Source organism: Canis lupus, chromosome 28, assembly GCF_011100685.1.
Source record: "Canis lupus familiaris isolate Mischka breed German Shepherd chromosome 28, alternate assembly UU_Cfam_GSD_1.0, whole genome shotgun sequence".
Classification (NCBI taxonomy): Eukaryota; Metazoa; Chordata; class Mammalia; order Carnivora; family Canidae; genus Canis; species Canis lupus.
Window position 1 is genome coordinate 39,045,522 of NC_049249.1, and position 21,409 is coordinate 39,066,930.

The following is a 21,409-nucleotide window of genomic DNA, read 5'->3' on the forward strand; positions in this document are numbered from 1 at the left end:
TGTCTTTCCGCATCCATGACAGATGTGCAGAGACATCAAGCCCAAGACCCGCCCACCATGATTCCAGGAGTACAAAAAGGTACAAAAATGTACCACACCCTCATGAAGCACCGCATCGCTTGGGAGGGAGAACAGGAGATACACCCTGCAGATCCTGAGCCCTCGCACCCTAAGGAGAAATAAGCTCATCGTCCTGAACTTGAGGTCTCTCATTCTCAGGAACATTACTTACTCTTTCAGTTAATACTAACGTTTTCCATGTTTAATATTGCATCTAAATGGTACCATTCTATACACAGCCTCCTGTCATTACCTTAATTCATCCATTCTTATTGTGTATATTTTGTTGAATTAATATACCCAAATCCACTTGTCCATTGTCCTACTGGACAGGTGAGTTGTTCTGGATTTTTGCTAAGCAAGCAATGCTACTATAATTTTTTGTTGACATTTCTTCAGGCATCTGCTAGGGTTCCTTCCCAGGAAGGAATCTTCTGGGTCCCAGGGAGTGCCTGTCACCACCCTTAGCTGGTATCTGATCTCCCAGTCACCATCCCAAGGTACACGGCTTCCAAGGTGGTGGGCAGATCCTTTCACTCCGCATTCCTGCCCACATTTTCATCATCAGCTTCTAATGAGCGACTCAGCACACTGTTCACCATCAGTCTCCTACCGATCATCTTTAAAGAGTTCAAGTTTGGGAAGCAATGCTTTAGATGCGGGGAAAGGATAAGCGGGCAGGACTGAAGCCAGGGGAGGTGGACTAGACAATAGAGGATGTCTCATATCCTCCTCCACACTTCAGAGCTACTGTGACTATTTTTTCTGCTAATTTGATGATTTAAGTTGATACCCTTAATCACTAGCAAGGCTCAATGTCCGTTATGTTCACTGGCTGATTTGGTTTCCTCTTCTCTGAAATGCCAATTCATAGACTTTGTCCATGAACCTGCTAGGTCCATTTGGTATGTCACAACTGTCTTCCTGCTTTACGGCATCTTCTTGAACAGTGATGAGGAATTTGGGTAATGCAATGTCTTAGGTACAGTCAAGTGTATCAATCTTTTCCCTGTGGCTTTATGAGATTTTATAATTCTCCGTTTATTTACTTTGCACATTTAGGGTCTTTAACCTTCTCTCCAGCTCTCAGGATTGATCTGTGTGTAGGGTAGAGATCTAATCTGATTTTTCCTCATACAGATGGCCACACGTCTTAGCAGTTAGAGGACCTGGTGGCTCCCACCTGAGTTGCCTTCTCTGCAATGCACTAAGCTGCGTTATACCCAAGTTTAAAGCCCTCAAACTTATTTCACTGGTCTATTTCCCTAACCCTCGGCCAACAGCACATTGTCTGAATTCTTACAACTTGGTAATGCATCTTGACATCTGACAGGTGGGTGATCTTTGTCACCTTGTTCTTCCTCTTCAAAATTATCCGGCTACACATGTCTTTCTTTAATTCTGGGAAATTCTCAGCTGCTGTTTTTTCAAAAGCCACGAGTCTTTTCAAGTCAGGCCTTTTCATTATCTCTTCCTCTCCTGTTCTCTAAATTTGTTCTTCTGGATTTCCTGACAGACCTTCCATTCTTTCCTCTCTCAATCACACTTTCATACTTTCCATCTCTTTACGTCCCAAGCTGTTTGGGATGACTTCCCCAGATAAACTAGTTCACTAATTCTGTCTTTAACTATGTTACTTCAATGATTGTATCACTCACTTTTAGGGTTTTTTTTTTTTTTCCGGCCTTCCAATTTTTTTTCCACACTGTGCTCTCCTTTCATTATGCCTCTGTCTTCTTAAGATTTAGTTTTATTTTTAGAGAGAGTCCCTGAGTCGGGGGAGGGGCAGAGGGTGAGTAAGAACTTCAAGCAGACTCCCTGTTGAGTGCAGAGCCCGACACGGGGCTCAATCTCAGGACTCTGAGCCAAAACTGAGAGTCAGTCTTAACCGACTGTACCACCGGGGTACCCCTGGCTGTTTCTTCTTAATCAGTTTTTTTGAAATTTCAAACAATTATCTTTATAGTGAACTTCACACAGTGAGATTCTTTTATATTTCAGAATCTTGGAGGTTTGTATTCTCGTTATAATTCCTGAGGTGCCCCCCCACGCCCCGCAGTGGTAGATCTGTTTATGTTGTTTATACGCTGAGGCGACATCCTCCACGCACACGGTCTCAGCTCTGAATGCTGTGTGCCTCGGATGGTGGAGGTGCACTCGCAGGATGATTCTGCATTTGCCACTGTCCAAGGCTTAAAGGACTTCAAGAGTCTGTATCTATTTTGTGTCCGTGCTTTTCTTTTGGTTCATGTACCACGGGGACAGAACAGATTTGGAGCCCACACCCATGTATGGCCTGCTATTTTAATGTCTAATCCCCTTAAGGTACAGAGAGATGATCTGGGCTCAAGACTTTATGCAAGGCTCCAGGTTCTGGCTCCCATGCCTCCACTGGTCAAAGTCACATCTGCCTCTGGGCATTAGAATTCCAGCCCCCAGCCTCCCTCCCCCCGCCCATTCCAGGACCAACCCCAACAAAGGAGGACCTCGTAACAGCCACCAGGGATGGGTCCGTATGTGATGCTCTTGTCTTCTCTCTGCACTCACCAAAGTGACCATGTACCTGACGCTCTCACCTGGAGCAGAAGGCAGCACACAAGCATCAGCACAGCCTGGTAGGCTCCTAGACAGTCTAAATTACCTTTTCCTTAAAGCACTTTTAATCCATGTCACCATCTCCTCATACTTCCACTTACTTTATTTATAGAGAAAGAAGTGTTCGTTTTGTTTCTCTGGTCATCTAAAAGCTCTGGGATCCTTCAGAGTCTGGAAACATAGTTTAAAAAAAAAAAAAAAAAAACTATTTTCTTGGTTCCCATACTCTAGAGAAAACATTTATTGCCAGAAGCTAAATCTGAAGATTTTGTAAGAAAGTCTATTCAAACCCCTCTATTTTGGGATTCACACTTGGCTGTACTGACACAGCCGAACTCTTCTCCTGGCCAGGCCACTCTTCCAGATAATAATAATTCAGTGCCATGCCTTCACCAAGGAGCTCTCCTTGCGTCTGGGCGTGATGTCTGCGAAGAGCCGGGCCCTCACGGCATGCCTCCCAGTGGGTTAGAGCTGCTCGCTGCACCCAGTGTGGGGCAGGGAGCCTGGCAGTCAACACACGTCCGGGCCAAGAGGAGCAGAGATGGGCAGAGAGGGGCAGAGAGGGGCGGGCTGCAAAGGGAGCTGGAGCCCCAGCCTGCCCTTCGACCATGGAGAACCCGATTCTCCTTATCTGTAAATGGACGGGGTTCAATGAATCTAGGGTCCCCGACAAACCCGGGGAAAATGGACAAGCATAAATTGATTCTCACAGAATAATCAATGAAATTCACTTGATCCACCTGATTGTGTTTTCTCCTCTCAGGACATAAGAATAAAAGACTGACAAGAACTAGCTATTGCTGAAACAGGACACAAAGACCAGACCACTGCACATCGATCTTCCTTCATCTGTGTCAGGACATTACATTTTCATCTCAGTCTCATCCGCGGCTTGACACCTGGGCCGCTGAGCTTGGCCACAGCCATCGCCCTATGCGACGCCGGCACAGGAGAAAGGCAGACGCTCGTGCACACAGGTTCTGGGGCTGTTCCTGTTTTAGTGCTTTGTTTAGAGATGCTACAGACGTAGGGAGAATTATCAATAAGACAGGTAAGTAAAATAAAACAAATATTTTAAAGGTCGACCATTTGGAGATAAAAAAGTGCAAAGAAAGTGAGTGTATCCACTTAGAATCAAAATAATCACACGTGGGCTGCCCCGCCATCCCTGCAGGGGTGCCAGGCAGCAGGCATAGACCAAGGCCCCGATGTCAGGCCCTCGATTTCTGCTCCCACCCCCTAGTCCCCGCAGTCAGACGGGGCATCTCAGTGTCAAAAAGTGAGTAGAACAGCAGCTCACTGAGACCACTCGCATAGTATTTGCCCTCAACACCAATTAACGGGCTGTAATCCAAAATCAACTTGTTGGGTTGTGTGGGGTGAAGGGTCCCTAAAACAAAAATGTCATGTTTTGCACTTTGGCCTTTATATGACAATTCTCTACAAGTCTGGGTGATAAAATACAGTTAACCCCAGGTAACAGAACACACACACACCAGCGAGCAACATTAAGGACCTGACTCTTTCTCAGTCTAATGCCCAGGCACACCACACCGCCAGCTGACCCCGAGGGGGAGCAGGTTCTGGCCACGCTCCCCAACACAGAGCTTGCTGGGCTAGACCCAGGGACCGGAGAGAGGGCAACAAAGAACCAGAGGCCCATGTTTAAAACAGCAAACCCAAGAGGACTTGTCCACTCATTAGGTAATTAACCCAGGAAGGGTCCAGTCAGAAAGGAACCTAGGTATTCCATGTGGCGAATTCAATGTGGCTTCAAGCACACAAATGGTGGAAGAGCAGAAGAGCCACATGGGGAAGGGCAAGGCCACCAACTATTCCCCAGGTGGGGAGGGCGGAGGGAGGCAGTGGCATGTCCAGAGCCCAGTAGCTCATGCCGCCCAGCAGGAGCTGGGACCAAGGGGGACAGCTTTGCAGGAGCTGGTACCTGGGAAGGAAGGGGCAGAGGGAGAGGTGCTCTGGCTTCCATCTCGCCCTCCTCCCCACTCCAGCGTCCAGGGTCAGAAACCAGAAGCCAAGGAGTCCCCCCAACACCCAGCAGAGCAGAGCAAAGGTGGGGAACAGAGCTGAGAAAAGACAGGCAGGTGACCATCATGCCAACCCGGTAAGATCTGAGGGTGGCCTGCCCCTGAAGGGCTCCTGCGCCGGGGTGCGGTGTCAAGACACCGGACATGGGATGCCTTCCCATGTCTCAGTGGTGGCTCAGCGGTGGCTCAGCAGTGGAGCGTCTGCCTTCGGCTCAGGACATGACCCTGGGGTTCCTGGGATCAAGTCCCGCATCAGGCTCCCTGCAGGGAGCCTGCTTCTGTCTCTGCCTCTCTCAGGAATAAACAAATAAAATCTTAAAAAAAAAAATTTAAAGAGACCAGACATGACTGGGAAAACATGGTAGCGGGAACACAGCATCTCCACTTAGCAAATGAGGGAAATCTGTTCTGGCTCTAGTTTTCGGCCGTCTACCGCACCGACCGCACCGACCGCACCGCGTAGCTTCACTGGATTGCCGCAGAGCACCCGCGAAGCCCCGGTAGGTCTCCCATTAAATGAATCTGCAGAAGACGACGTGGCGTCCGCCTGGCCCTGGGCTACCGTGGCCCCGGGGCCAGCAGGCTGAGTGACCCGGCGACGCAGCGAGCGCCCTGGCGGGCCGGGCCCCGCTGAGCAGCGCCCCCTGTGAAGGAAGGAGGGTCCCGCGGGCGGCCACCGGCCATCGGCACTGCTCTGGGCTCGCAGCCTCAGACAGGGCAGCAGAGAAGGGCAGCCTGGCCCCGGGGACACCCGGGAGGATGGAGCGCCACATCCCGTGGCAAGGACGGGGACGGTCTCCCTGCGGTCGTCAGTAACCCGAGCGGGGGGAAGCAGGGCTAAGAGGAGGCGCCCCTACGAGCAGCGAGCGCCACGGCGGGGTCCTCCTGCCAGGCGGAGCAGCGGTCCCCGCAAAGGCAGTCAGCACAGAGGGGACCACGTGGGGTGGGGACCACACGCCAACCTGGAAACAAGGTGGACGAATTCAATCGAAAAAGTCCTCGTGCACCTGAGAAGCCAAGACCCTGCACTGGTGAGAAACAATTCATGTTAAAGACGAGGAAACGCTCCGGAGGAGAAAGACAGCAGGTGCCCAGGCATGAGCTGAGACAGCCGCGCGGGGACTCAGAGCAGGACTGGCCAGTCAGCAGCACACCGGAAAACCAGGTGCAAGGGAGGTTCTGGGGGGAGCAAGCAGCCAGGGAGTTTCCAGGGGGAGCACCAAGGGAGATTCTGGAGGGAGTACCCAGGGAGGTTCTGGGGGGAGTACCCAGGGAGGTTCTGGGGGGAGTACCCAGGAAGGTTCTGGGGGGAGTACCCAGGGAGGTTCTGGGGGAAGCATCCAGAGAGGTTCCTGGGGAAGCAAGCACCCAGGGAGTTTCCGGGGGGAACACTCAGGGAGGTTATGGGGGGACCTCCCAGGGAGGTTATCAGAGGGAGGACCAAAGAAGGTGAGACTCATACCCAAGTTTCCCTTTAGGGATCTACAGACCCCTGGATGCAACCTTTGCTTCTCTGACCCCAGGTCTCCACCCTGGGTCCACTCAGGACCAATGGTACAGGACAGGGCACACACATGCACACAGGTGCACATCTGTGAATGGACCTATGTGTCTAATAAAGTCTTCTGAAATTTGGAATTGCTGCCCATCAGTGATTTACTGTTAAGCACTTCTCCCTGGGATCTTGCATTTCTAAAAATACTGTTTGCTTTTTATTTAACACTGAACCTCCTGATGTTCCAGAATACAAAAATAGTGTCTTATTATTTTAAAAGCTTAGGAGAGAAACTAGCCATATTATTAGAAAAAGAAGATATACGCAGCTATAGTCTGTTCAAATATCAAGAGGTGTGACTTTTCAAATTCACATTTCAATCTTTATTTACATAGGACTTTTAGAAACAGTAGGTGTAAATATTAAATCACCCAAGCCTGGGTGAAATTTTATTGAGAATAACTACAGATAAAGGGAAACTGATTTTTTAAAGTCAGTTTCTGAAATTTAGATAAAAAGAATATCGAGCACTAAGGAAAAAATGATGTATTTACATATCAATATAGGTTCTCTGCTCACAGATTCATTTCCTATGAAACAGAACAGAGGCAAGCTTGGGGAGTTACAAAGGAAGGAAAAATCCTAATCAAATAGAAACTGTTGTTCAAACAGAATATTAGCTAAAATGATCCAATCAGTTGCTTGAGCCAAATTTTTTTTCTTTAAGCCATTCATGCCAGAACACAACGTCTCAGAGCATTAAGAATCCATATTACGTTCCAAGTGTTTGCCCAACAGATGGGGGGATTTGAAAGATACATTCCATGGAAATGGGATGAGAACCAGGAAGGTTACCAGTTAGTAACCAGCATTAACACAATTTACTCATAATGAGGCCATATTTCTCAAGGTAAACATTATGGATTTGTATTCCAGGGCATGTCTGGCTGTTAAAGGAATCAATCTAAAATACAGTAAGTTCAAGTTGCCAATCTTTGACTTCACCATTGTTTAGGGTTGCACCATGGAATGCAGCATAACATGCAGAAATTCTCCAGAAGATAAGCGTAAGAAAAGCATGCCTTCATTGAAGGAGTCAGACACTAAGCTCTGTTTTCATATTTCTCCAGTGACTTCAGATGATCAGAGGTTCACATGGGCAATAACTGGCACAGTGTTAGGTCTTCATTTGAAACAAAATCATTGCCTCTCATTGTAAAACACAGTAGCTTGCAATATGCCCATTCAAAATCTTAGAACTGACCAACTCAACCTTTTGCTCATCAAAAACAGAGCGATACTTTTTTCTAAAATTCTTTAGGGGGAATCTAAGAAATGATCACATACACAGATACACACACACACACACACACACACACACACAGACCCACATTCTCCTGGTTTCTATGTGACGGTTAAATGTAATTCTATTTTATGACAATATTAAGAACCTAAATTTAAAATTAAAGAAACAAACAAGAATTACAGAGGTTATCAAAGACATTAACTTGTTCTTAGAATAAGTCCAAAATTAGTAACACAGGTATTACTTATTAGTATTAATAAATATTAATTACAGGTATTAGTAACTCATGTATACTTTACAATTTCCTGCCCAATATGGAAACTGAGAATCTAACTCTCGCCATGTTAGACCTCCTTTACTTTGAATTAATGGTGTGAACACTGCATTTCTCCTTCTGAAATCTGAGGTTTCTGTGAAGTTTACGGGACACGAAAACTAGCTCAAACAGGGAAATAAGAAAACAATGTCCATCCCTATTCGGATAATTAACTGAGGTCAAGGCTTCTCTCCAAGATGTCCTCAAATGACCTCTATTAACTGTATCCGGTGCCCTGTTCCCTTCCCTGAACCCTGTGTTAAGAAAAAATTTTAAGTGCATTTTCTTTTTTTTTTTTTCCAATCTCAAGCTGGAAACAAATCAGTTTGCACCCCAGCAGAATGCCAAGGAAAGCTTAAATCAATCTGCACCTTTTTATTTACATCCCTCAGTCCTTAGAAATGTAATTGCCGTTTTTATTAACTTTGTTTTATGGATCTAATATTTAAGAACAAGTCTGTCTTTTATGTCACAGCAAGAAGGTTAATGCACTTACAGACTCCCCCGCCATACATCTCGGGCAAGGCTGGGCCCAGCTCCTTCCGCCGTTCTGAGGAATCTATTTAACAAATCACAGCCGCAGATGCATCAGAAAGTGATTATTTACACTTTGTATTAAAATATTTAAATGGGTCATAGCTGGCCTAGTGGGAACAGGAACCTACCCCCACACGTGGCAGCCCCTCGCCGCTGCAGGACACTGGGGCACTGAGCTTCACAGGGGCTCGGCCCCACTCTGGCCCGGCTGCTTCTCCTCTCCTGCATGCCCGTTTCTGAAAGACACCAAACGTCACTTGAGGAGGCTCCTGGAGCACTCGGCACTAATTGGATTTACCTTCTGCAAACTTCAGCTGCAAACACAGACCCCTGTGGAGCTGGATGAGTTTATAGGACGTTTGAGGGGTGACTTTAAACATCGTCTTTCAGGAACACGTTCCATCAGTTACATTTAACCTCATTATTTCTAGCAATGTTTGGGGTTTACCTCACTTTATAGATTTAATATAGACATTTTAAACAATTTTGGTCACAACTCTTATAATAAACTATTGTGATATTGGAAATATACAAAACCTATCAATTTTGTTCAAGAAACTAGCTCTATGCTTCAACACATTTTGCCTAGTTTCGAGTTACATGCTTTCTTAATACAATATAAACAATTCACATGTAAGTAATTCTTTGTCTTACTGACACTGAAGAGCAAATTAATTTTACTTATTTTCAGGTTGCACACATGCTCCATAACTAATAACCTTTGGGAAAGTTAGCACTTGGTTTCTGCTTCCCTGTGAACCTTCTAAAGAAGATAAATCACAAAAGCAATCCTCTAATGCTAAAGGAAAAAAAATTTTTTTCACTCTCAAAATACCAAGACTTTGAGCAGTCCCGGTGGCTCAGTGGATTAGCACCGCCTTCGGCCCAGGTTGTGATCCTGGAGACCTGGGATACAGTCCCATGTCAGGCTCCCTGCGTGGAGCCTACTTCTCCCTATGCCTGTGTCTCTGCATCTGTCTGTCTGTCTGTCTGTCTCTCTCTCTCTCTGTCTCTCTCTCTGTGTGCCTCTCATGAATAAATAGATAAAATCTTAAAAAAAGAAAAAAAGAAAAAAAAAAAAACAAGACTGAGCATTGTGAAGGGTAATAGTGTTTTCAGGGACACAAAGTTGAGAAGTAGGAAGACCTCTGCAAGTGGTCGTGAAGTCCATCCGTTGTCCCCAGGCCCGCCTGCAGGCCCTGCTGCTGGACAGCTCCCACCAATTCAGAAAACACAGCCCTTGCACGGCAGCTCCCTCTGCTTCTCTGGTCTCCTGCAAACCATCATCATGGTTTATACCAAATCTGTTTCTTATCTATACTTATTTGTATTTTCTAAATTGACTTGTCTTTTTTCTTTTTTTAATTACTGGATTCACTCAATATACCATGGGTTTAGAGTGCTAGTTTTACTGTCTTTACACACCTTAAAGACTACACGGCATTTTGAGATTAAACTGGAAAATGCTGAACTCCATGCCCCCCCAGACCACTGAGAAGAATTTCTCAGGTCAGTGCTTGACCTCCTAGAGGCTGAAGACAAGGCAGGTGAGGCAGTCACTGCCTTTCTTATGGTTACCCCCAAACGAAACTACAAATTCTACTTCAAACCATGTTCCAGTCATAACATGAAGTCAGAGAATGTGAAATACAAAGAAAAAGGTAAGAGAAAAGCCACTAGGTCCTGGCATGTGCCCCTTGTGCCCCCAGCTCACACCTGCCGTCATAAACTCCGGCGAGCCAGGCCAAGAGGAAAGTCTACAGAACAGAGACAGGCACAGTAAAGGGGTGAGAAATCCATACAAACATGAAGAAACGCCAAAGCGCATCTCTGTCCAATAAATAAATAAAATCTAAAAAAAAAAAAAAAGAAAAAGAATATAAACTCTCAATTTCTATTTTCTGTAATTGTTATAAGTAGGATTTAAATTTTGTCAAAGGATTTTTTCAGTATCTGGGTAGATAATTGTACATTTTTTCCTTAGGTTATATAAATATTAATAGCCTTAATTTACCTATTTAAAGAAAAAGGTTCTTGATTGGGCTCACAGAACAAGACCCAATTGTATGCTGTATACAAGAGACATACCTAAAACAGTCATTCTAGAAAGGCTAAAAATGTGAAAGGCTGGACGAAAGTAAATGAAACAAAAAGAGAGAAGCAGACCAAGTAGAATTCAAGTCCCAAAGTGTAAAACACAAGAGGATGTATTTAATGTTAAAAGCCTCAGCCTGCAATGAAGAGATGATGCTCATGTACATCTAGGCACCAGGAAATACAATTACCACCTTTACGAAGCAGAAGTAACAGGACACCAAAGGAGATGTGTAGAGGCATATGTTAAAAATGGGAGATCGAATACACCATGTCCATACAAGGCAGAGCAAGTGCACAAGAAATAAATTAGGATCTAAGCAACGCCATCAACCAAGGTAGAGTTTATACATATATAGTGAAGTCTACACTCTGATAATAGAGAACACATATTTTGCTCAAGAATTTATAGCACCTCCCTACAAATCATCATATATTAGGGCACAAAGAAAACATTAACAATTTCCATAAGATAGAAATACTGCAAATAATATTTTCTGATCACAATGCAATAAAAGTAAACATTATTAACAACGACAACAACAACAAAACAGAAAGACACTTCTACTTAGATATTTAAAAATTCTATTACTGACTCTTAGTGAAAGAGGACAAACTAAAAGTATAGAATTTTTAAAAAATAATTACGCAGAAAACACTACATATCAGAATCTATGGAATGCATTTACAAGCAGTAATCAGGGGGACCTGGGTGGTTCGCCTGGGTAGTTGGGTCACCACCTGGGTGGTTGAATGTCTGCCTTTGGCTCAGGTTGTGATCCTGGGGTCCTGAGATCAAGTCCTGCATTGGGATCCCCGTAGGGAGCCTGCTTCTCCCTCTGCCTATGTCTTTGCCTCTCTGTGTGTCTCTCATGAATAAATAAATAAAATATTAAAAAAATAAACCAATAATCAGAGAAAAAATTCATTATATTAATATTTTTACCAATAAAAAAATGAAAAAATAAAATTACCCTGTCAATAAGCCTTAGCTCATAAACACTAGTGAAAGAAGAACAGTGACCCAAAAGAAAATTCAAGAAAGAAACAATTGAGGGAAAATCTGACTAAGGAGGGTAGGTTTTCCATTAAAAACAGCAGTGCTAACTAGTAATTCTAAGTCTTACGGGTTTTTTGCTGGAGTTGGGGTGGAAATTAGCAGGGTAGACAACCTACCAGCTACTTGATCAAGAAAAAAAGAGGAGAAAGCACAAATATATAAAATAAGAAATGACACAGGGAAGTGACCAATAAAACAAGAAATCTAAAACATCCTAAGAGACTCCTTATAGACCTCTATGCAAACAGACTTAACATGTCACTGACACGGACAACTTCCCAAGGAACTCAGAAGGTCATGACCAAGACTGGACCCACTGTAGTTAGAGAGCTGAACCAGACGACAGCCAGAGAAGACAAAGGTTCCTAAGCAGGCACGTCCCCAAGAAGCACCAGGACAGACAGCTTCACAGAGGCTTCTACCAAACCCTCAAGACCAGACAGTTCGGTGCTCTACATAAACTGCTCCAGAGCACTGATGAGGATGGAAAGTCCCCAAGTCCTTTCATGAAGCAAGTGTAATGCTGATAACACCAGATAAAGAAGAACAAAGAAAAAAAACCATGGACCAGTATCCTTCACAAATATCAATGCAGAAATATTAAATAAAACATTAACAAACAGAATCTAGCACCACAGGAAGAAGTCACACACCATGACCAAGTAGGATTTTTTCCAGAAATGAAAGCTGGGTTCAATATTTGAAATCCAGTATCATTCCTCATATTAATTAACCTAAGGAAAAGATGTACAATTATCTACCCAGATACTGAAAAAAATCCTTTGACAAAATTTAAATCCTACTTATAACAATTACAGAAAAAAGAAATTGAGAGTTTATATTCTTTTTTCTTTTTTTTTCGATTTTATTTATTTATTTGACAGAGAGAGAGCACGCACAAGCAGGGGGAGCAGCAAGCAGAGGGAGAAGCAGGATTCCAGCTGAGTGGAGAGCCTGATGGGGGGCTTGATCCCAGGACTGGGATCATGGCCTGAGCTAAAGCCAGACACTTAACTGACAGAGCCACCCAGATGCCCCAAGAGTTATATTCTTAACATGACAAAATATACATACTTTATTCCTAATGCCAATAGCTTTATTTAATGGGAAAAGACTGGTGGCATTTCCACTAAAATCAAAGCAAGGATGCATGGTCTCCATTTCTGCTTACCACTGCCCTACCCTAGAGGTATTACATTACCCTATATAATTACAAAAGATAAATCAAGCCAAGGCATAAGAATGGGTAAGGAAGTAAAACTATCACTATTTGTAGATGATATCATAATATATATCTGGAAACCCCCAGAGAATCAATGATAAAACAACCCAAACAATAAAAGAATCAATTGAATAATAGGACACAAAGTTAACATACAAAAATTGCCTTGAAATATAAAATAATAAGATGTTAGAAAAAACCTCATTTTAGATAATTACAACAGGGAAGATTAAATGTTTAGGAATAAATTTAATAGGAATTGCACCCAACCTATACAAGGAGAATTTAAAACATTCTTGCAAGATATGAAAGCAGAAATGAACAAATGAAAAGGCATCTCCTATTGTTGGTTAGGATGACTTAACATTAAAAAGATGACAGCTGTCCCTAAGTTAATTTATAAAGTCAATGTAATGCCAATAAAAATACCAAGGGACTATGGTACAGACTTACAAAAGTTGATACTAAAGGTCACGTGGAAAAACAAACATGCAAGAATAGCCAAGAAAACCCTGAGGGAATAAATCAGAATCTGTGGAATGCTTTTAAAGCAATAATCAGAAAAAAATTCATTAAATTAATATTTTAACCAATAAAAATAAAAAAATAAAATTAAGCCTACTGGACATTATACTATTAAGACTCTATAATTAATAGACAAATAGGCAAATGGGACTGAATAAAAAGTTCAGAAATAAACCTGAATGTATATGGAAATTTGCTATCACAAGTCACTGTGATAAACATGGACCTTTTAATAAATACATGGTGCTGGGACAACTGGGTAGCCATTTGGAAAAAGATGAAATCAGACATGTACTTTGTATTGTATATAAGAATAACCTCAAATAGATCAAGGTTCTAAGAATGGAAGAAAATGAAACTATAGAATTCCTGGAAGAAAACATGGGTGAGCCATTGGTGGTAGAGGGAGACTTTCTCACAATGACTCCACATCCAGAAGCAACGAAACAGAAGTTGATAAATTTGACTACATAAAAACCAAAATGTCTGCAGGGCAAAATGAAACAAAACAGTGTCCTAGACAAAATAGAAGATAATAGACAAACTGGAGGATATTATTTGCAGCCTATACCACAGAAAAAAGGCTACCACCCTAAATATATGAAACAAAGGAACAAACGCACAAAAGAAAAATGGGAAAAAGACATGAACAGACAACAAACAAGTTTACAAGTTCAAGCTCACTCACGTTTAGAGAAGATCAAAGGAAAAGACCCCACTTGTCACTTGTCTTCCATAAGCTTGGCAAGATGCTGAAGTGTGATGCAGACTCTACCCACAAGGCTGTAGGGAAATGGGCCTCTCCTGCACTTCAAATTTTGCAGGAAACTTGGTGATACCTAACAAAAGCTACAGAGACTTTTTAACCCAGAAAATACACCTGTAGGAACCTACCCAAAAGGCACACCCACAACAATGTGGGGGAAAAAAGGCTGTACAAGGTTACTCACTGTAGCACTGGTTAGGCTGGAAGATACTGGAAACCACCTAAATGGGCACAGGCAGGAGAAGCATCCAAGCAACGCGGCTCCAGGCAGCTGAGAAAACCAGAGGAAGTCCTCTGTGGACGGGCTCGCAGTGATTTCCAGGGCATACGGGGAAGTGACCAAGTGCAAAAAACATCTGCAGTGCTGCCCTCCATGTAAGAAAGAAGGAGTCTGAGAAAACACAAACCTGTCTGCTCATCTGTACAAAAGAAACACAGGAGGATATGCCAGGAACTAAAGACACTGGTTTCCTGCGGAGAGTGGGTGGGAAAAGGTCAGAGAGAAGGGGGACAACAGGTATAAAGTGGGGACAGACACTTGGTACAAGTTCTTTGGAAGCTCTAGTCTTAGAACCACAGTAACGTTTCACCTGCCCAAAAGTGAGTACCAAATTTAAATCAACCAGGATGTCAGAGAGAGAAGACCCAAATGGAACACAAAAAATAGCAAATAAAAATATTTTACAAACAAATAACCTAGCTACATTGAAATACAGAACTATCCTCATTCACTCTGAAAAGTACTATTTCTAAGACTGGAAATACTGAATCTAGTCAGCAAATCTGTTTCTCGAAGATTAGCAATTTTGAAACTATTTTATTGTCTACGGCCATACCACCCTGAACGCGCCCGATCTCGTCTGAAACTATTTTATTGGCATACCAGGATTAAATAAGTAAGTAAATATGTGGTAACTAAGGAGAGCCAGGTTTCTCTGTGTTGAAAAGGTTAAGTTACAAATAAGGAAGGAGGAGGCTATTAAAGATGGGGTCGAGGGGGACTGGGTGGCTCAGCTGGTTGAGCATCTGACTCTTGATTTCAGTTTAGGTCGTGATCTCAGGGTCATGAGATGGAGCCCCCACGTTAGGCTCTACGCTGGGCGTGGAGTCTGCATGAGAATCTCTCTCTCCCCCTCCCCCATCCAATAAATAAATCCTTAAAAAAAAAAAAAAAAGAACCCAGTGGGGCTGGATCAGGACTGGAAGTATTAGCATGAATGCCCAGTTTTCAATACATATCCAGACAGCAGCACGGAACCACATACAGACGTGTGCATGTGCACATAATAGGAAGTGTAAATAAAAATATACACTAGTGCATATACATACGCCAATACGTACACTTCTAGCTGTGTCTACTGAGATGGTGGCATCCTAGTAGTAGCGAGACTACACCCAGCACACAGATACTGCTTTCTAGCTACCATCCTCCCGCTGAAGGGATCTAGGCTCCATGGAGAGGGGTTAGTTCAGGCACGGAACGGGGACAGTGCAAGATGAGCCTGAGACATTTTGTGAAACCCCAAATAAGGAAGTTTTTTTAAAAAAAGGATGAGGACACATCAAAAAGACAGAGGCGCCCCATCCTGAAGGAGTACCCCATCGCCAAAGCTGGAACAACATGGGCAATGGAATAAGTAACAACAGCAGTGGATTGCGAGGCAGAGAACAACCTGTGTACCTGTGAGTCTGACCACGGTGTCAACAAATGAATACACAACTGGGGTGGGGGGTGGGCGTATAGTGTTCTTTTTAGATGAATTCTAATTAGCAAATGAAAGAGGAATAAGGAAAATACAAAAGCACCATTAAGTAAATGTCATTTCAAACAAGATTTACCCATAGAGGCTAAAATCAGTGAGCAAGTTTAAGGAGAAACAGGATACTGGCACAGCCTCAAAGCATCTCCTCCAAACTTTTATTAACTAGGAAGAAAAAGACAGTGGCTTTACAGTGGATGAAATCACCTTCATGGAGTGACAAGGTCACCAACGGCAGTCATGACCAGCATGGTGATGCCGTGATGCCCGGATCTGATGCACTGAGAAGGCGGGACGTCACCTCTGCGGCCTGCATGCCAAATGCACGGCCTTCATCTGATCACAGAAAACGTTAGACAACCCTCGTTGAGAGACACTCTACAAAACAGCTGCCCACTATTCATCAGAAGTGTCAAGGTCACGAGCGACCGAGGAGACCAAGAAGCACTAGGAGTCTGTGCAATGTGGACCCTGGATCCCGTCAGGGTCTGAGAAAGGCTGTTAGTGGGCAAACTGGCGAGATGGGAGTCGGGTGCAGTTGAGTTAACAGGGCCGCACCAGTGCTAATTTCACGGTTTGCTCGCTGTACTATGATTACGTAAGTTGTTTAGCTGAAGGCTATACCTAAATTCTCTCTATATATCTTTGAAACCTTTCTGTAAATCTATAACTATTTTGAAATAAGGTTTTTAAAAATGAAGGAAAAAAAAATCTCTCATACCCCTGGTGGTACGTATACCACACTTCAAGAAATACTGATTTAAGCCAAATTGCTTTTCCATAATCTCCACCCACTGATTCTAATTTTTCCCTCTTGAGCAACATAAAATAAATAGTCCCTCATGCAGGAGATAAACATCCTTCCAGATGTTTGCAGATCGCACTCAGGTACTTCTGAGGCTTCCTCTCCAACCAACCATTCCTACTGCCTTTCACTATCCCACACTTGAGATGCTTTCCAGACTCTTCCTATCCCACACACTCTGTGGCAGAGTTTCTAAACTGTCAGCATCCCTCTTAAAATAAACCATAAAAAAATACCTATAGGGCAGCCCCGGTGGCTCAGTGGTTTAGTGATGCCTTCAGCCTGGGGTGTGATTCTGGAGACCTGAGATCATGTCCCACGTCAGGCTCAGTGCATGAGCCTGCTTCTCCCTCTGCCTGTGTCTCTGCCTCTCTCTCTCTCTCTCTGTGCCTCTCATGAATAAATAAATAAAATCTTGGGCAGCCGGGGTGGCTCAGCGGTTTAGCACTGCCTTCAGCCCAAGGCCTGATCTTGGATACCCAGGATCGAGTCCCACATCGGGCTCCCTGCATGGAGGCCACTTCTCCCTCTGCCTGTGTCTCTGCCTCTCTCTCTGTGTGTGTGTGTGTGTGTGTGTGTATCTCTCATGAATAAACAAATAAATAAATCTTTTAAAAAATAAATAAATAAATAAAATCTTAAAAAAAAAAGACCTGCAAAGCCAAGTGGCCCCCACAGCAGAAGGCTTCCTTCCGTGGCTCAGCCAGCACATCTGCACGGGAGAAACTGACCCTTGTGGAGCAGGCCCAGTGGCCATGTGGCGTGGCAGAGTCACGCAGGTGGCAGGTCCAAGAGAGGTGGGAATCCTCTGCCGCCCCCGAGTCTTCTGTGTGTGAAGCAGCTGCCCCAGTCCTGGAGTCTTCTGTGTGTTCTTCTTCACCTGGGAGGGTTCTCCCCGCTCCCTCATTAACCTCACTTTGACATCTGTGTGGTTTCCTGGTCTATCGGAGAACATCCAATCCTTCTTCTCCTGAACACTGAAGGAATCCTACTCATCATCTTCAAAATCTTTGCAAAGAATGCAGCCTTCTGTGCCTCTGCCCACACAGATGAACACAGTGAGGAAGATCAAGGACCTAGACCTCCGGTTATTCAGGATGTAACCAATCTTCACACTGTAAACATAAGCACAGTGTGTAAAACTGGTTTACTGCCAACTTCCCACAATCTGGACTAAAGGGAAAAAGCGGAAATATCCAATATGCCCCACGTCATCTTATACACAGGCTTCAACCTCCCCCATCAGTACCACCACAGCTGCCTGACAGCAATGTTATGTCCCCGCTCCTTTCTGAATAACATCAGACATGCCAAAAGAAAAGCAAAGGGGCACAGATGGGTGACTCTGAGCTAGAACCCATACTTTCTGGATGAAACCTAAAACACCGTGGAAGTACATTCTATACCGTTTCTGTGTGGAGTCAATAACATTTGGCACAGTAAAATCAGCAGACTTGTGATCATCTATGGCGACAAGCTGACATTCTTTAAGTGGCTCAGGTGGTTGGGGAATTGGGTCCCCACACCCAATGGCAGGCGAAAGGGGGAGTCATGCTGGTACCTAGGTAGTCGGTAAGAGCTGGGCTCCTCTAGGGGATGTGGGGCTTACCTGCTTGGGAGCTCTGGACCAGCTGAGTGGATTAAATTATTCATGTTGTCTGCTATTTACTGTGGATTATTGAGAGCTGACTGCGTATGCTATTGACCTGTACACTTACTTGGCAAATTGTCCAGTTTTTATGGACTGGCCTGGGCCAAAGGAAAATGAAGCCTGCAGAGGCATTTAACTCTGGGATTGTGTTACATGGTTCACTTTTACTCCCTCCTGGAGAGGACATGTCAGCCTTCATAAAGGCAGATGAAGATTTACCAGCCAACTAAGAAGACACTTGTACTGTATAAACAAAATTAAAATCCTGAGTATACACAAACACCCCATTACTTAACAATAATTGAATATCAATCGAATAGCAACCTCACCAGAGAACAGTTGAAATAGGAACATGGTTGGCTGAGAGAAGACATTTGATAAGATGCATAAATTAAAATATAAAACACATATTGTGTCGGTTCAATGACAGAACAAAAAAGTCTGGCAGGTCTCCGAAAGCCAAGGTGCCCTCCACTGAGGAGGCACGATCCCACCTTTGTTGCTGTGGACTTTTTCCTTTATTAGAAGTGATGGGCCCCAGTTGGATGAGTGAGTGGGGCGTAGGGGAGGGAGGAGTGTCACAGGCTTCACGAATCAACAGAACTGTAGGAACCAGACTGGGGACATCTTAGGGACGCACCGGGAACACATTGGTAAGCCAGTGAAGAGGAGGAGGAGTGCACAGAGTACAGGCCCGCTGCCAGCTCAGCCGCTGAGACATGCAGTCACCTCTGGAAACCTGTTCCTGCTCTCTATGCTCCAGAGGAATGTGGAAAAAAAAACAGATGCCAACTTCCTAAACACCTCAACAGAAAAGCACCACGTATTCTCTCAATCAGCACAGCAAGAAAATGGCATGTTCTTAAAAAAACTAAATACCTTGAAGTAAGCATTTTTAATACATACACTAGTACATGAATTAAGCATACATACTCTGGAGAATGCCAACATAAATCATTAGAACTCAGAATGCCATTGATAGTGAGTCTCTACACACACACACACGCACGCACGCGCACCCCTAATCTTTCATTAAGAAGGTATAGTGGGGATTTTTACTGACTAATGGTCTTTTTTTCTAAAGATCGTTTGTATTAGAAATGCATATGCTGGGGATCCCTGGGTGGCTCAGCGGTTTGGCACCTGCTTTGGCCCAGGGCGCAATCCTGGAGTCCCGGGATCGAGTCCCACGTCGGGCTCCCTGCATGGAGCCTGCTTCTCCTTCTGCCTGTCCCTCTCTCTCTCTCTCTCTCTCTCTCTCTCTATCATGAATAAATAATAAATAAAATCTTAAAAAAAAAAAAAAGAAATGCATATATATGCTGGTTAACTGAGTCCTAGTTACCAGGAACAGTTTGCTGAGTAAGGCTATATACTTCAGTAAAGGCAGCTTACTTCTGTTGGAGGGGTTGATATGGATGTCCACCAGCCCTAAATACAGAACCATGAAAGCTGGAACAGCAAGATTAATAAGGCCCTATAGACTGTCATTTAGAGAGAGCATGGTTTCCATCAAGCACAGATTCTTCTTCAATAACAGTGTCACTTGGAAAATGACCTTGCACTCTTGGGAGGCTCACTTTCTTGGAAGGTTCAGGACAATGAAACCTGACACAGTGTCAATGACAGAGACCAGAAGTTAGGACTCGTCTGCACTCCACGCTCTCACAGCACATGGATCTTACAGCTCGATGCTGTGTTTTACTCAGCTGTGACCACCTTTGGAAGACTTATCAAACTACTTTATATGGGCTTCTCAGCCCACACACCCCACCTTGCCTGGCTGGGAAACAAGGAGGCTTAGGGGAAGAGGAGCGTTCTGAGACAGCAGTCAGAAGCAAGAGTGACAACTAAATTTCAAGCGGGCTAGCGACCTAGAGGAAGAAAACAGAGCAAAGAAACGCCACGCTCATATTTCCAATTAAAAACCATGAAAGAACAGAGTAGACTTAATGAGGATCACGTATAGGCCCATGAGCTTCATGATGTCCTCTATAAACTGAAGATACATCCTGATTAAAGCCAAGATCTTCAGGAAAGCAGGTACACAAATGGACTTACCACATAGGTCAGGTCACAATGATAAAAACGACAGTTTAGGAGTCTTTCCACATTTGTTACTTCATTTGGTCCTTGTAACAACCCCATGATGTAGGAAGAGTAAGAATTTTATTTCTATTTTGTAGATGCAAAAAATGAAATCCCCAAACCTGAACTAACTTGGTGAAGTCGGGTGACCTGAAATGACAGAGCTGGGTCTTCAGTGAGCTTTCAGTCCAGCTGGGGAGACAAAACTGAAAAATACAACCAGGAAGCCCTAAAAACCAAACCATGTATGAAAAAGATTTCAAAACTTAATGTAAACTTAATAAAATCTACACTAATCCAGATGGTGTGGTAGTGGCATGGGGATAAACCACAGATCGATGGAACAGCACTGAGAATCCAGAAATAAACCCTTAAGTTTATGGTGAACTGACTTTTGACAAAGATGCCAAGACAACTCAATGGAGAAAGCACAGTCTTCATCAGACATGGCATGGGCACGATTCAATGTCTATGCACTAAAAGAGGAACTTTGGGCCCTATCTACATACCACACACAAATATTAACACAAAAGGGATCAGAGAGCCAAATGCAAGCACTAAAAGCATACAATTTTTAGAGGAGAAACATAGGACAAGACCTCTGTGATCTTAGGCCAAGATTTTGAAGATGTGATACCAAAAGCTTGATCTATAAGGAAACAAATTGAAAAATTGGACTTCATCAATATCTAAAATTTTGGGGCTTTGAAAGGCACCATTAAGAAAGTAAAAAGACAAGCCACATTCTTGGAGAAAATATTTGCACATTATCCCTTTATTTTGTTTTAAAGATTTTATTTATTTATCAGAGAGAGAGAGAGAGAGAGAGAGAGAGGCAGAAACACAGGCAGAGAGAGAAGCAGGCTCCATGCAGGGAGCCCGATGCAGGACTTGATCCCGGGTCTCCAGGATCACACCCTAGGCCAAAGGCGGCGCTAAACCGCTGAGCCACACGGGCTGCCCGTCATCCCTTTGTTAAAAGACATGTATCCAGGGATCCCTGGGTGGCTCAGCGGTTTGGCTCCTGCCTTGGCCCAGGGCATGATCCTGGAGACCCGGGACCAAGTCCCGTGTAGGGCTCCCT

General features: G+C 43.9%; 1 protein-coding gene across 11 annotated transcripts in view; it reads right to left on the reverse strand.

Moving 5' to 3' along the window:
* The window catches only part of C28H10orf143 (chromosome 28 C10orf143 homolog), a 97,306-nt gene that overhangs the window by 67,077 nt on the left and 8,820 nt on the right, over positions 1-21,409 (reverse strand). For 8 of the 11 annotated variants that reach the window (XR_005380788.1, XR_005380789.1, XR_005380785.1 and 5 more), the window contains 2 exons: positions 8,483-8,590; positions 8,314-8,376 (listed from right to left, as the gene is read on the reverse strand). Coding sequence is in view for 4 of the 11 variants with exons in the window: in XM_038579138.1 (XP_038435066.1) it covers positions 8,314-8,376; positions 8,483-8,590 (171 nt within the window). In the remaining 7 variants the exon portion in view is untranslated. Of the gene's footprint in view, positions 1-8,313; positions 8,377-8,482; positions 8,591-17,239; positions 17,702-21,409 lie in introns of all 11 variants that reach the window. The other 3 variants (XR_005380783.1, XR_005380784.1, XR_005380786.1) reach the window with 1 other exon arrangement.